This window comes from Papio anubis, chromosome 9, assembly GCF_008728515.1.
Source record: "Papio anubis isolate 15944 chromosome 9, Panubis1.0, whole genome shotgun sequence".
In the NCBI taxonomy this organism is placed as follows: Eukaryota; Metazoa; Chordata; class Mammalia; order Primates; family Cercopithecidae; genus Papio; species Papio anubis.
The window spans coordinates 75,086,783-75,099,428 of record NC_044984.1 but is presented as its reverse complement, the minus strand read 5'-3'; the positions used below and the strand labels follow the sequence as shown (position 1 = coordinate 75,099,428).

The following is a 12,646-nucleotide window of genomic DNA, read 5'->3' as shown; positions in this document are numbered from 1 at the left end:
TCAGTGCCCAAAGTCCACGGGGGGCTGAGGTGTCAGGGGGTTGGCTTGGCAGTGCTCCGCTGAGTGCACACACGCCCGGCCTGATTGCAATAGTGCCTGCACTTGGCATCAACTTTGCTCTGAAATATGAGCAGGCACAGGGAGCTGGGAGAGGCCAGGCAACAGGAGCAGGAACTTCTGAGCCTGCAAGGGGAGAGTGGCTTCCTGGGTCCCTGAGAATGCAGAGATGCCTGGGTCTGCACTTGCAGCTGGGCAACTACAACTGAGCCCAAGAGGGTAGGGCTCTCTCCAATTTGGAAGGAGTGGGGCTTCCGCATGTTGCTGACTCCCACTGGCTCCCTAAAGCCCACAGCCCTGCAGCATCTCCCCCACTATAGCTGGTGTCTTCGCAGTGTCCACTCCAGACTGGCTGCAGCTGCCATCACATGTATTTGCATTGCTGTCCTATTTTAAGAAATTGCCACAGCCACCCCAATCTTTAGCAACCACTGCTGTGATCAGTCAGCAGTCATCCACATAAAGACAAAACCCTCTATCAGCAAAAAGATTATGATTTACTGAAGGCTCAGATGATCGTTAGCATTTTTAACAATAAAGTATTTTTAATTAAAAAAGAAAATTTACCAGGCACTACTATGCACTGTGCGCATGTGCAACATCTTATGTCTTGGGTGACTTATTATCTTGGTTTGCCCAGGTCTGATGCATTTCCGGGGACTTTCAGTGCTAAAACCGGAACAGTCTCTATCTGAGAGGGGAGAGGTCATTTCCAGAGGTCACACTGTTAATAAGCAACTTGTCTAAGATTCAAATCCAGATCCTCCTGACCCCAATCCCTGGCCTTTCTGCCCTGGCACTCTGGCTCTGCTAAGGCTTTGGTGGTTTAAGAAGTCACAGTAAATTTTAGTGACTAAGATGTATTTACATTTTGTAAGTGGAGCTGTAATGGGGTGAGTGTGGGGTAGGTAGTTCTTTGTGGATATGTAGGGGAAGGTGATGATCACCACTTCCACAACCCCTCCCCCATCCTAATGCAGACCTGAAGGCAAATAATGAGAACTGGCAGTCACAACACTCTGCTTAGGAATATTTACATTTCTAAGCCTTTGCTCATTGTGGGTGTAGTGTCACAGCGTGTTAGGGGTTGGGAGAGCATGGGGGTGCACAGCCTGCATCTCAGAGACAAACCAGTGTGAATCACAGTTGGGAAGGGTTCTCTATTATCCCTGCTTCCTGGGTGAAACCCACCACTCAAGAATTAGCAGACTGATTTAAAGGTATCATTTTCGAGGAATATTTTCCCAGGCAGCTTTGTTCAGGTTTTCAGACCGCTAAAGCTCACGTTTGTACTCCTAAAGGGGTGTGTGTGTGGGTGTGTGTGTGTGTGTGTGTGTGTGTGTTTAATCTTCATTCCAACAACCATCAGGACTTTTCCCCCCTTTTGGTGCAGACGTCAAGGATCGAGCAGTTATTATAAAGCATTACCACCAGGATGTAGTAGCTGCGTTTGTTTCCAATTTTAGTCTCCAGATCTGAAAGGTGGGCTGAGATCAACCGAATGTTAGGTTTGTGAATATCTGATTGCTAGAAGGCACTGATCTTTTTCTAAAGCTTTTTTGCTGGTTTTCAGTTTTCTGCCCCCAGGCTTACTGATAATGCTCTGCATTCTCCACTTTCATGATTCAAAAATTCTTCTACTTCTAACTGCTCTCACAGGATAAGAATATGTATAATTATATACACTTTTTTTCCATTAACCTCCTTGCTCTTTTGTGGTGTTTAGTCATTTGATGATTTTTCCCCTCTCAAGTTCCCTCACATTATGCATGCTCCTATCAGGTAAATCTCCTGCATGTTCCTTCTTTACCTAACAGAGCATGACACTGTTGAGGGACTGAGAGGAACAGTTTTCATGAATAACTAATGATCATTTGTAATTAGCATATCAACTGTATGAATGGAAATGATGCCACTAAATTACTTGAGGATGATTAACGGCAGTGGATTCACCTAAGTAGTTTTAAACATTCTTCCAACAAACCCCATACACTATTAATTTACTTGGTAAACTTTTGCTTCCCAAATAATATAAAGAAAACTTCTACCTACACCAAAGGTAAAATCATATTTTGTTGCTGTTGTTACCTGTGAACATCTGAAGCCCTAAGCAACACTAACACCAAGAAAATAGTTCAACAAAGAACTGACATTTGTTGGACGTTTTGTAAATTCCAGGCACTGTTCCAAGTGCTTAGTGTATGTTAAATGTAATACTCATAATAATCCTATAAACTAACTACACTATGATGCACAATTTACAGGCAAGGAAAGGGAAGCTTTGAAATATTAAGCAGCTTGTCTGTGTTCACAGAGCTGGTAAGGGAAGCTCAGACTTAAACCTAGGCAATACTGGTTCCTTAGCCTATGAGACTTTATATTTTATATTGATGTTATATTCATTGACTAAGTATTTATTGAGTTCATAATAAATGCTGGACATAGAGATAAATAAATTAGACTCATCCTCCTCTTGGACAGTCTAGTGGCAACAGAATGATGGTGAACTGATAAATTATAGTGCAGTTGTGATAGATATTAGCATAAAGCAAGAACAAAGTACTATGGGAGGTCATTAGCACATTTTTCCAAGAGATAAATGTGATACTTTTAATACTTTTTCCACTTTTCTTAATCAATAAAGACTATATTTAGAACAGGAAAATTAACATACTTGAAACAAGGGAAAGATAAAACATCATAAAATTCTTTTCTGAATAATGTATACTATATTTTTTCCTTTACTGTACATACATATTTAGGATGGTTTAATTTATAAATGAGGCACAGTAAGAGATTAATAACAACAATACTAGAACAAGTATAACAATGTACTACAATCAAAGTTATGTGAATGTGATGTCTCATTCTCTCTCTCAAAATATCCCATTGTGCTGTACTCACCTATTTTTGGACGTTGATTGACCATGGGTAACTGAAACTGTGCATAAGAAGGCATTACTGTATATCATGTAGCTAATTCAAAGATATTTCTTTCTTAATTAAATGCCCAATCAACATTGCTTTTATTTAATGATCAAGAATGCCAACTGTAGAGCTACATCAAGGCAAAATCATAAGATTTCCCTCATCTAACCAACATCTTTTTTCTGTAGTAAGGTTGTAGAGAAACCCTTAAGATGACATTTACTATTTTGGTTAGTTCTATTTGGGTTCACAGTAGTATGTCCAAACACAAATCTACATGTCAGAGACTGGATGGTTGAATCAGAGTTTTGTATGTATATATTCCTAGGTCATATTGCTACAGATCTTAATATGGCAAGGCTGGGAACAGCTTAGGTCTCTATATTTAAAAACTTCTTCAGTTGACTTCTATGTACATCAAAGGTTTAAGAGTGACTGGCCTAAACATCTCTATGAGTAAGGAAAACTGCCAATATGATACTTACTTTTTTTGTTATTTTATTTAAGATTAAGGATTGGTAGGTAAGAGCCTAGACTCTAGAAACAGATAAAGCTCCTTGCAGGTTGATCTGTTCCACTTACTACCTGGTGACCTAGGACACATTTCTTAATCTTTTCATTACCTTTCTAACAGATATGTTGCAAGGATTAGATAGAATGCACAGAAAACAGCCTTTTACTTAATAAATGGTCAATAAAAACTACAGTATACATATACACACATGCATGTTTACACACATTTATATGTATGAGTACACACACACTTAAAATAAAATGACAGTAAAAGACCTTCATGGAACAAAAGTAAAACTATCATAAGAAAAAAATAATCACTGTTATATTTGTGGGAAAGGAATAGGTCTTTGCTTGCTTATGCTGGGCCTTTTCAAAGTTGAGAATCAGGCCCGGCTCAGTGGCTCCCCCCTGTAATCCCAGCACTTTGGGAGGCCAAGGCGGGCAGATCACGAGGTCAGGAAATCGAGACCATCCTGGCTAACACGGTGAAACCCCGTCTCTACTAAAAATACAAAAAATTAGCCTGGCGTGGTGACGGGCGCCTGGCGTCCGAGCTACTCGAGAGGCTGAGGCAGGAGAATGGCTTGAACCCGGGAGGCGGAGCTTGAAGTGAGCCGAGATTGCGCCACTGCACTCCAGCCTGGGCAACAGAGTAAGACTCCGACTCAAAAAAAAAAAAAAAAAAAAGACAAAGTTGAGAATCATAACCCCCTAATCCTAATAGTAGTGAGCCCTTCAGGTAGCCCCATGCCACTCCTTCACTCCAGCTCACACCTTTCAGCTAGGAGTAGACAGATGTTTTCCTTGCCATTAGTTCCTATCCTTTGACATCACACAAAAATGACACTCCATGTATTTCATTTCTGGATTAGTTAAGCTAGAAAATTAGCATGGGGTTGTTGAAAGAGCAGTCATCAAGAAAAATGAGTTCTAATCCAGACCTACATCTAACAGACTTATAAAATGGAGTAAGTTATAGCCAGTCTTGGGGTCTGTTTCCTTATGTATTAAGATATAAGGACATAAATGGGATTGTTTCTAAAGGTCTTTTTAGGTAAAATGTTCTGTGTTTCTGAGCTATCTAATTCACTAAGGTATAATTACCTAATACCCTTGATGTCCTTTACTCCAGATGATGATAACATCATTTGGCCTTTAATCTAAAGGAATGACTGATGTTATTTAGGAGTCTATGCATAAACCTGGCTGTAAATATTCCTTGAATAACCACAAGGTCTAGTCAACTCTTGTTGTCCAACAAAGTATTTAAGTAACTTACCCATCAGAAAACTGGATCAGGATGATGTCTATGTAATTCCCACAGAGAAAAACCTGCCTAAAAACTTGGCCAGTTGATGACTGATGGTACACAGATAGCATGATTGCTTCCCTGGGCAGGCATTGCTTCCATCTGAGATCTAGCCAGGGTCAAAATTTAACCCTCTATGGAAGTGGGAGAGAGAGAGCACATGTCATGAGCAAATTCATGTATGTAGTGCAATTCAAATTCTCCCTTATAAGGGATGATCCTTAATCAACCAGGAAATTGAGCATACCAGAAATAAGCTGCCATTTTGATATCTCACAGTGTATACGAATAGAAAAACTGTTGAATGATCAGAATGCAGCCATGTTTAAAAGTTGGTTGAGTCTGGGCGCAGTGGCTCATTCCTGTAAACCCAGTGCTTTGCAAGTCTGAGGCAGGCGGATCACTGGAGCCCAGGAGCTCGAGATCAGCCTGGTCATTGTGGCAAACCCTGTCTTTACTAAAAATACAAAAAGTAGCTGGGTATGGTGGTGGGCACCTGCAGTTCCAGCTACTCGGGAGGCTGAGGCACAAGAATTGCTTGAACCTGGGAGATGGAGGTTGCAGTAAGTCAAGATTGTGCCATTGCACTCCAGCCTGGGTGACAGAGCAAGACTTCATCTCAAAACAAAACAAAGAAAATAAAACCTTGGTTCATTTACCAGACATTGATTTGCTAAACTTCAATCAAATTAACTAACTTGAAAGCTGCCTAGAGCTTACTGCTGTATGAGATTGCTGATGAAACATGTATGCCTTTGGTTATTTACTGAGCTATTTTTTCCCCAGCTTCCTAAATGAAAATATATTTCTTTGTATATCAATATTATAGCAAATCCAGTTCGTATGGTTTTTCTATCAGTTTAGTATTTTATTAGTTTGTATTTATCGTAATACAACTATTTGAGGCTCTCTCTCTCTCTCTATATATATATATATATATATGGGAAGGAGCCTTCAAATAGTTGTATATGATAGTATACAACTATTATATATAACTAATGTATATAATTGTGTGTGTGTGTGTATATATATATACTTTTTTTGTTTGTTTGTTTTTGAGACAGAGTCTTGCTCTGTGTTGCCCAGGCTAGAGTGCAGTGACACAAACATGGCTTCCTGCAGCCCCGACCTCCTGGGTTCAAGCCACTCTCTTGGTTCAGCATCCCAAGTAGTTGGGACCACAGGCACATGTTACTCTCCTCAGCTATTAAAAAAAAAACTTCGTTTTTTTAGAGATGGGGTCTTGCCATGTTGCTCAGGTTGGTCTTGAACTCCTGGGCTCAGACAATCCTCCTGCCTCAACCTCCCAAATGGCTGGGATTACAGGCATGAGCCACTGTGCCTGACCTCATATTAATTTTTATGTTTATTGTTAAAAGACTTATCAGCTAAGGATAGAAGCATTTTCAGGATGGGAATGTTCAGTCTTCGTAGTGCATTTTAATTCATTTCATGTATGCTCATGGCTAGCCTAGGCACAACTGTGGGGTAGGTAACGTTTCTTTTTAGGGGTTTTTCTGTTTTAGGCTATACTTTTCTTTGGTCAAAATATTTCCTGGGAACCTACTATACCCTCAGGCTATTCTCATCACTCCTCACCTTCTTAATAAAATCCAATTTTACCAGATGTCCATTGCAAGACCTTGTTAAATTAATTTATGCTAATGCAATAGGTACAACAAAACTCTTAAAGCAAGGGAATAAAACTTAAAAATATAGAATTTCAGGTTTTAAATGGAAGAGGGGGTTTCACTTTAAAATAAGTAGTATTTTTAGAGCTCTTAAGTCATATAAGAACCACCTTCTCAGCCTATGTAGAAAGCTGGTGCTACAAGTTTTCAGTGATTGCTCAAACTTACACTGGTTGTTATAAAAGACACCTCCGAATCAGGAGTGCTTGTATATAGAGCTTTGATAAAAACAGCTTAACTGTTTATAAATAATCTATCACATTTCAAAATATGTCTTAAATATTTAGCTAGAAATGATGCATACTTTCATTAAGAGTGAGACATACACTAAGTCAAAAGCAAGAATAGATGCTAAACCTTCAGGGCTCAAGGAATACCTGTGAAGGGCTTGCACATCAACATTTATACACTAGCTGAGTAGATCTTTTGGCTTCTTTTTATTCATGCAACAAGACTTCTGTAACAAGATGGTTTGATTTCTTGTTTTTACCTTAAAAGGGAAAGAAGGAAGAAGAGAAAATTGCCTTATCCTTCTTACAAAGTTATACCGACAGACTGAAAGCACTCCAGAGATAAATAATAAGTTAAGAAGACAAGCATGTGCACTCAAAAGTATTTACAAAGTAGGCAAAGCTAGTGGGGGAAAAAAGGCCACAAAAATAATCCTTAAGACAAGAATTAAGATATCCTTCTGAAAACAACTAAAAAGCAAAGTTGAGGAGTGTTTGAAATAAAATTTTTTCAAGCATGCTTATATTTCTTAATCTCTTTCCAAAATTCACTTCTTAGCTGCTTAATGATATAATTTGTGGGATGTTAGTAAAGCATTTCAATAGTACAAGTAAGGAACTGTGACACTGCCCAGATCTCTCACAGTGACTCAGTGTCCTGGTGGGAAAGACAGTAGAGCCAAACCAAGAGACTTGTTGACTCTGCTGAGCCTTAAAGAGAATCTGAGTCCTTGTCTAAACTGAAGATAAAGCATGAAGGCAAAATTAAATTTCTGGAATTGACAACTGTGGGGTCCACTTTTGATACATTGTTAACTGTGTGAGAGAGGGCAGAGCAGGGACTGGAAAAGGATAACCTTGATGGTTTTGCAGGGCCTGGTATGTGGTGCACCAGCCAGCCATGTTTCTCTCAACTCCTCACCACCGCAGTGAGAGCCTAATGGCCCACACACATTAGTACCACAGCTCTCCTGTGGCAACTGAATTGCAGACACAGTGCCAAAACAGAGATAATGGGCCTCTAAAGGTCTGGCCTAGAATCTCAACCCTATTAAATAAAAGCAAATAGAACAAAAGCCACAAAGAAGTCTACAGATTGATGATCTGGCCTAGAAAATGGGTGAACCATTATTATTAAAACATAAAAACATGTAAGTTTTAATATTACAAAAGAAATTAGAGAAGGGTAGATAGACGACCAAATCACCAAGTTCTCCTTTCAAAGGAAAATTCTATGCATTAACAAATCATCATGGGACCAGTTATAAAGAAATTATAAACATACGGAAAATAGGGTTTATATTGCACGATGCTGTCAAAGTTTACCTTTCTTTCATGTTTTCTCAAGAAATGTAGTAGACTATAATTGATAGAATAAATGCTTAATAAACATATTAGTTGAATGACTAAGCCAATGATCAAATGATCCCTTAAGTCTCCCAATCTGCAGTAGAAATTACGAATCTGGAGGTATAAGTCAAGGGTGCTTAAGATTTCACTTCCTTTATTTTTCCGTAACTCAATTTAGTGTCCATTTTGAGTTTCCCTTCTGCTTGGATTGTGAAAATGTAATGTCAAGCAATTGAGGGTGGCCCTCTCTGCCTCTTCAGTGTGACTCTTAGGTGTTCTGACACTCTTTAAGCTTATCTCAGTCTCCATCCATCACACTGCACTGTGATTTTTTTTTTCTCTGTACTTAACCCAAGAAGCAAGGCAAAAAGGCCTTGGCAGTTCAATCCTGTAAATTAAGGGTTCTGTCATTTGCCCTGGTGATCAGCTCAGAGGCGCAGGAGCCAGGGTCTCCTTATTTAGGGTCCTATAAAGTCTAATTATGACTTTCTTCTTTTTGCTTCTCCATCTTCCCAACCTGGAGACTCTTCAGAAGACTGGGAAAAAAGCAGCTTTGTGTTTACTTAGAGGAATCATAGTTTCTCCAAGTATTGTCTATGCCATGAGGTTCAAAAGACTGTTTTGAAATTCAAAAGCCAAGAATTGATTTTGTTTTTTGTTTTCTATCATATCTATCTTACAAGTATGTGTGCATATTTGATTATATCCTGAATAGATTTTTCTGAATATAAAATTATTCACTTATAATAAGGGGTTATTCAATGCATAACAATAGTGCCCTCCAGAAAAATTTCACCAGTTTTTTGTTATTAGCAGTCTGAGTCCAATTTTCCTACATCCTTGTCTGTATACCAAATTTAAAAATACATATTTATTATTTTTAAGTCAAAAATGAAATATTGGCCAGGCGCAGTGACTCACGCCTGTAATCCCAGCACTTTGGGAGTCTGAGGCAGGCGGATCACAAGGTCAGGAGATCGAGACCATCCTGACTGACACGGTGAAACCCCGTCTCTACTAAAAATGGAAAAAATTAGATGCACATGGTGGCACGCACCTGTAGTTCCAGCTATTTGGGAAGTTGAGGCAGGAGAATGGCGTGAAACCAGGAGGTGGAGCTTGCAGTGAGCCAAGATCGTGCCACTGCACTCCAGCCTAGGTGACAGAGCGAGGCTCCATCTCAAAAAAAAAAAAAAAAAAAAAAAAAAAAAAAAAGAAGTATTTTGTGTTGGTCTATACTTCTTTGATTACTAGGGAGTCTGAACATCTTTTCTGAGGTCTATCGGCCATTTTTATTTTTTATTTTTTGTCCATGCATATCAACTGCTCATTCTGCTTAGATCTTTATTGATTTATTAGAAGAATGAAGGGCAGGCTAGGCACGGTGGCTCATGCCTGTCTCCCAGAAGCTTGAGAGGCTGAGGGAGGTGGATCGCTTGAGGTCAGGAGTTCAAGACCAGCCTGGCCAACATGGTGAAACTCCATCTCTACTAAAAATGTAAAATTAGCCGGGCGTGGTGTTGCACACCTTTAATCCCAGCTACTTGGGAGGCTGAGGCAGGAGAATCGCTTGAACCCAGGAGGCGGAGGTGGCCGTGAGCCCAGATCGGGCCATTGCACTCCAGCCTGGCCAACAAGAGTGAAACTCTGTCTCAAAAAAATAAAAAACGGGCAAATAAACCAGAAAAAATCTCTTTTGCACTAAGTATATGACAGTCATATACTGAAAGTGTTTTTCTGGTTTATTTGCCCTGTTGTTTTTTTTTTTTTTTTTACAGTGTTTGAGACAGAAACTTACACTGTGTACATCTGATTTTGTGGTTATGTTTCCCTGGGTATTTTAAATTAAGAATTCCCTTTCTATTGAAAAATGATTAGTGTTCACCTTTATTTTAATTATTTTATGTTTTTATTTTACATTTAAATTTTAATTAATCTGTTATATTTAGCATAGTGTATGAAATTGGGTCTCTTTTTTTTTTTTTTTTTGAGATGGCTGTAAACCTTACAATCTTACATAGGCTATCAATTTTTTTTTTTTTTTTTTTTGAGATGGAGTCTTGCTCTGTTGCCCGGGCTGGAGCGCCATGGCACTATCTCGGCTGCAAGCTCCGCCTCCTGGGTTCATGCCATTTTCCTGCCTCAGCCTCCTGAGTAGCTGGGACTACAGGCACCCACCACCACACCTGGCTAATTTTTTGTATTTTTAGTAGAGACGAGGTTTCACCATGTTAGCCAGGATGGTTTCGATCTCTTGACCTTGTGATCCACCCACCTCGGCCTCCCAAAATGCTGGGATTACAGGTGTGAGTCACCACGCCCGGCCGGGTCTCCATTATTTTGTATTATTTAATTTAGTTAATAGCCCTTTTCTCCTTTGGTCTAAAGTCCACATTTATAATAAATAATACTTTCCATGTGATGACTCTCCTTTTGGACTCTGTGCTATGTTCTACTATCTCTTTTATACACACAATAAGATACCACTTTAATCATTGTAGATTCTTAATAAACTTTAATACCTGATAGAGAAATTTCCTCTTTGTTACTATGTTTTAATTTTTTTCAAAATTTTGTTGACTAGTGCATTTACTCTTCCAGATGCAATTTGGAAATTTCATTCCTAATGTTAGCATTATAACTTAGGTCTTCATTGCTTTTCACCCGCATAACTTGAATCCCCACACAGTCCATTCTGTGACCCCGTGCAGCCTAACCTGCTTATAGTTTAATCAGAGTGTAATACATAATAACGATGATGGTAAGATAACTCATTTGCCATGCTTTCTTAAAAATTTAAATTTTGGGTTCTTTATATGATACTAATTTCAGATTTGTCTCTCAGGGAAAAGAACATTGAACCTCCTCCCTTTAAGAAGTGTCATTGTCTTTTCAGAGTGTGGAAGGAGAACACCATGAGAAAGCTGTGGAACTACTCAAGGCTGCTAAAGACAGCGTCAAGCTGGTGGTGCGATACACCCCAAAAGTTCTGGAAGAAATGGAGGCTCGCTTTGAAAAGCTACGAACAGCCAGGCGTCGGCAGCAGCAGCAATTGCTAATTCAGCAGCAGCAACAGCAGCAGCAGCAACAAACACAACAAAATCACATGTCATAGGTGAGAAGTGACTTATTTGATACAAGGAGTATATATATATATATATATTAAATATTCTAAAATATATTTTCTTTAGCTGAAACAAAACCATTAGATTTAAATAATCCAAACAAAATCAATCAAACAAAAGACAGTGATCTAAAAATATATAAACAAGATAGTTTATGTGCCATTCAGCTATATGCTCCACAAATGCAAGATAATTTGGAAAATGATGTACTTTGAAAGGGACAAGTATGGGCTGTAGGATGCTTTTAGACAAATTAACAAAATGCAGCCTCGTGCAAACCCGGATCCTAAGGAGAAGAGTGTGAGCTGGATTCCAGGCCTCACTCATCCTGTTGGCCAGTTACCTTTACACAGTGTATTAACTGCACAACCTTATAGTGCTGACCATGGAAAGATCTCCTTTAGAATACTGAGATACAATTTATTGGAAAAGTGCCCCCACTGAAAAGAATGAAGCTGAGACCTGCCACTGTCCATGCTCTAAGAGATTCTAAAGTTCTCATGCTCCTTTAAAGTGTGTCTAACATACAAATGGCCAACAGCTATATGAAAAAATGCTCAACATCTCTAATCATCAGGGAAAAGCAAATTAAAACCACAAAGAGATATCACCTCATACCTTTTAAATTGGCTATCATCAAAATGATGAAAGATAGCAAGTGCTAGCAAGGATGTGGAGAAGAGAGAACCTTTGCACACTGTTGGTAGGAATATAAATTGCTACAGCCAATTTGACAGACAATACAGATTTTCCTCAAAAAAGTGCAAATAGAATTCCATATGATCCAGCAATTCTGTTTCTGGGGAGATATTCAAAGGAATTGAAATCAATATGTCAAAGAGATGTTTGCACTCCCATGTTCAATACAGCATTATTACAACAGCCAAGATATGAAAACAACTGAAGTGCTATCAATGAATACGTTTCTTTAAAAGTGATAAGTATGTGATAGATATCTATATCTACCTACACACACACACACATACATGAATACCATTTAATATTTAGCCTTTAATTAGCAGTAAATGTTGTCATTTTTGTCAGCGTGGATAGGCCTAGAGAACATCATAGTAAGTGAAATAGGCCAGGCATGGGCAGACAAATACCACATGATCTCACCTATGTGTGGAATCTGAAAAACTTTAATTCATAGAAGTAGAGAGTTGAATGTGGTTTCCAGAGACTGGGAGGTTGGGAGAGGAGGGGAGAGAGAGAAAAGGGAAAAGGTCTTAGCCAAAGGGTACAAGTTTCAGTTAGGTAGAAGGGGAATAAGTTAAGATGATCTATTATACAATTTGGTACCTATGGTTAATAATATTGTATTGCATATTTCAAAATAGCTAAGAGAATGGACTGTAAATATTCTCACCACAAAGAAACAATAAGTATTTGTGGTGACAACTTTGGTAGCCTGATTTGATCATTCCACACTGTATACAC

At 38.8% G+C, this 12,646-nt stretch overlaps 1 protein-coding gene across 1 annotated transcript in view; it reads left to right on the top strand.

Moving 5' to 3' along the window:
- LIN7A (lin-7 homolog A, crumbs cell polarity complex component) overlaps nt 1–12,646 on the top strand; it is a 149,757-nt gene that overhangs the window by 120,783 nt on the left and 16,328 nt on the right. The window contains exon 5 of the mRNA XM_009181272.4: nt 10,978–11,196. Coding sequence (XP_009179536.2) covers nt 10,978–11,196 — 219 coding nt within the window. The remainder of the gene's footprint in view (nt 1–10,977; nt 11,197–12,646) is intronic.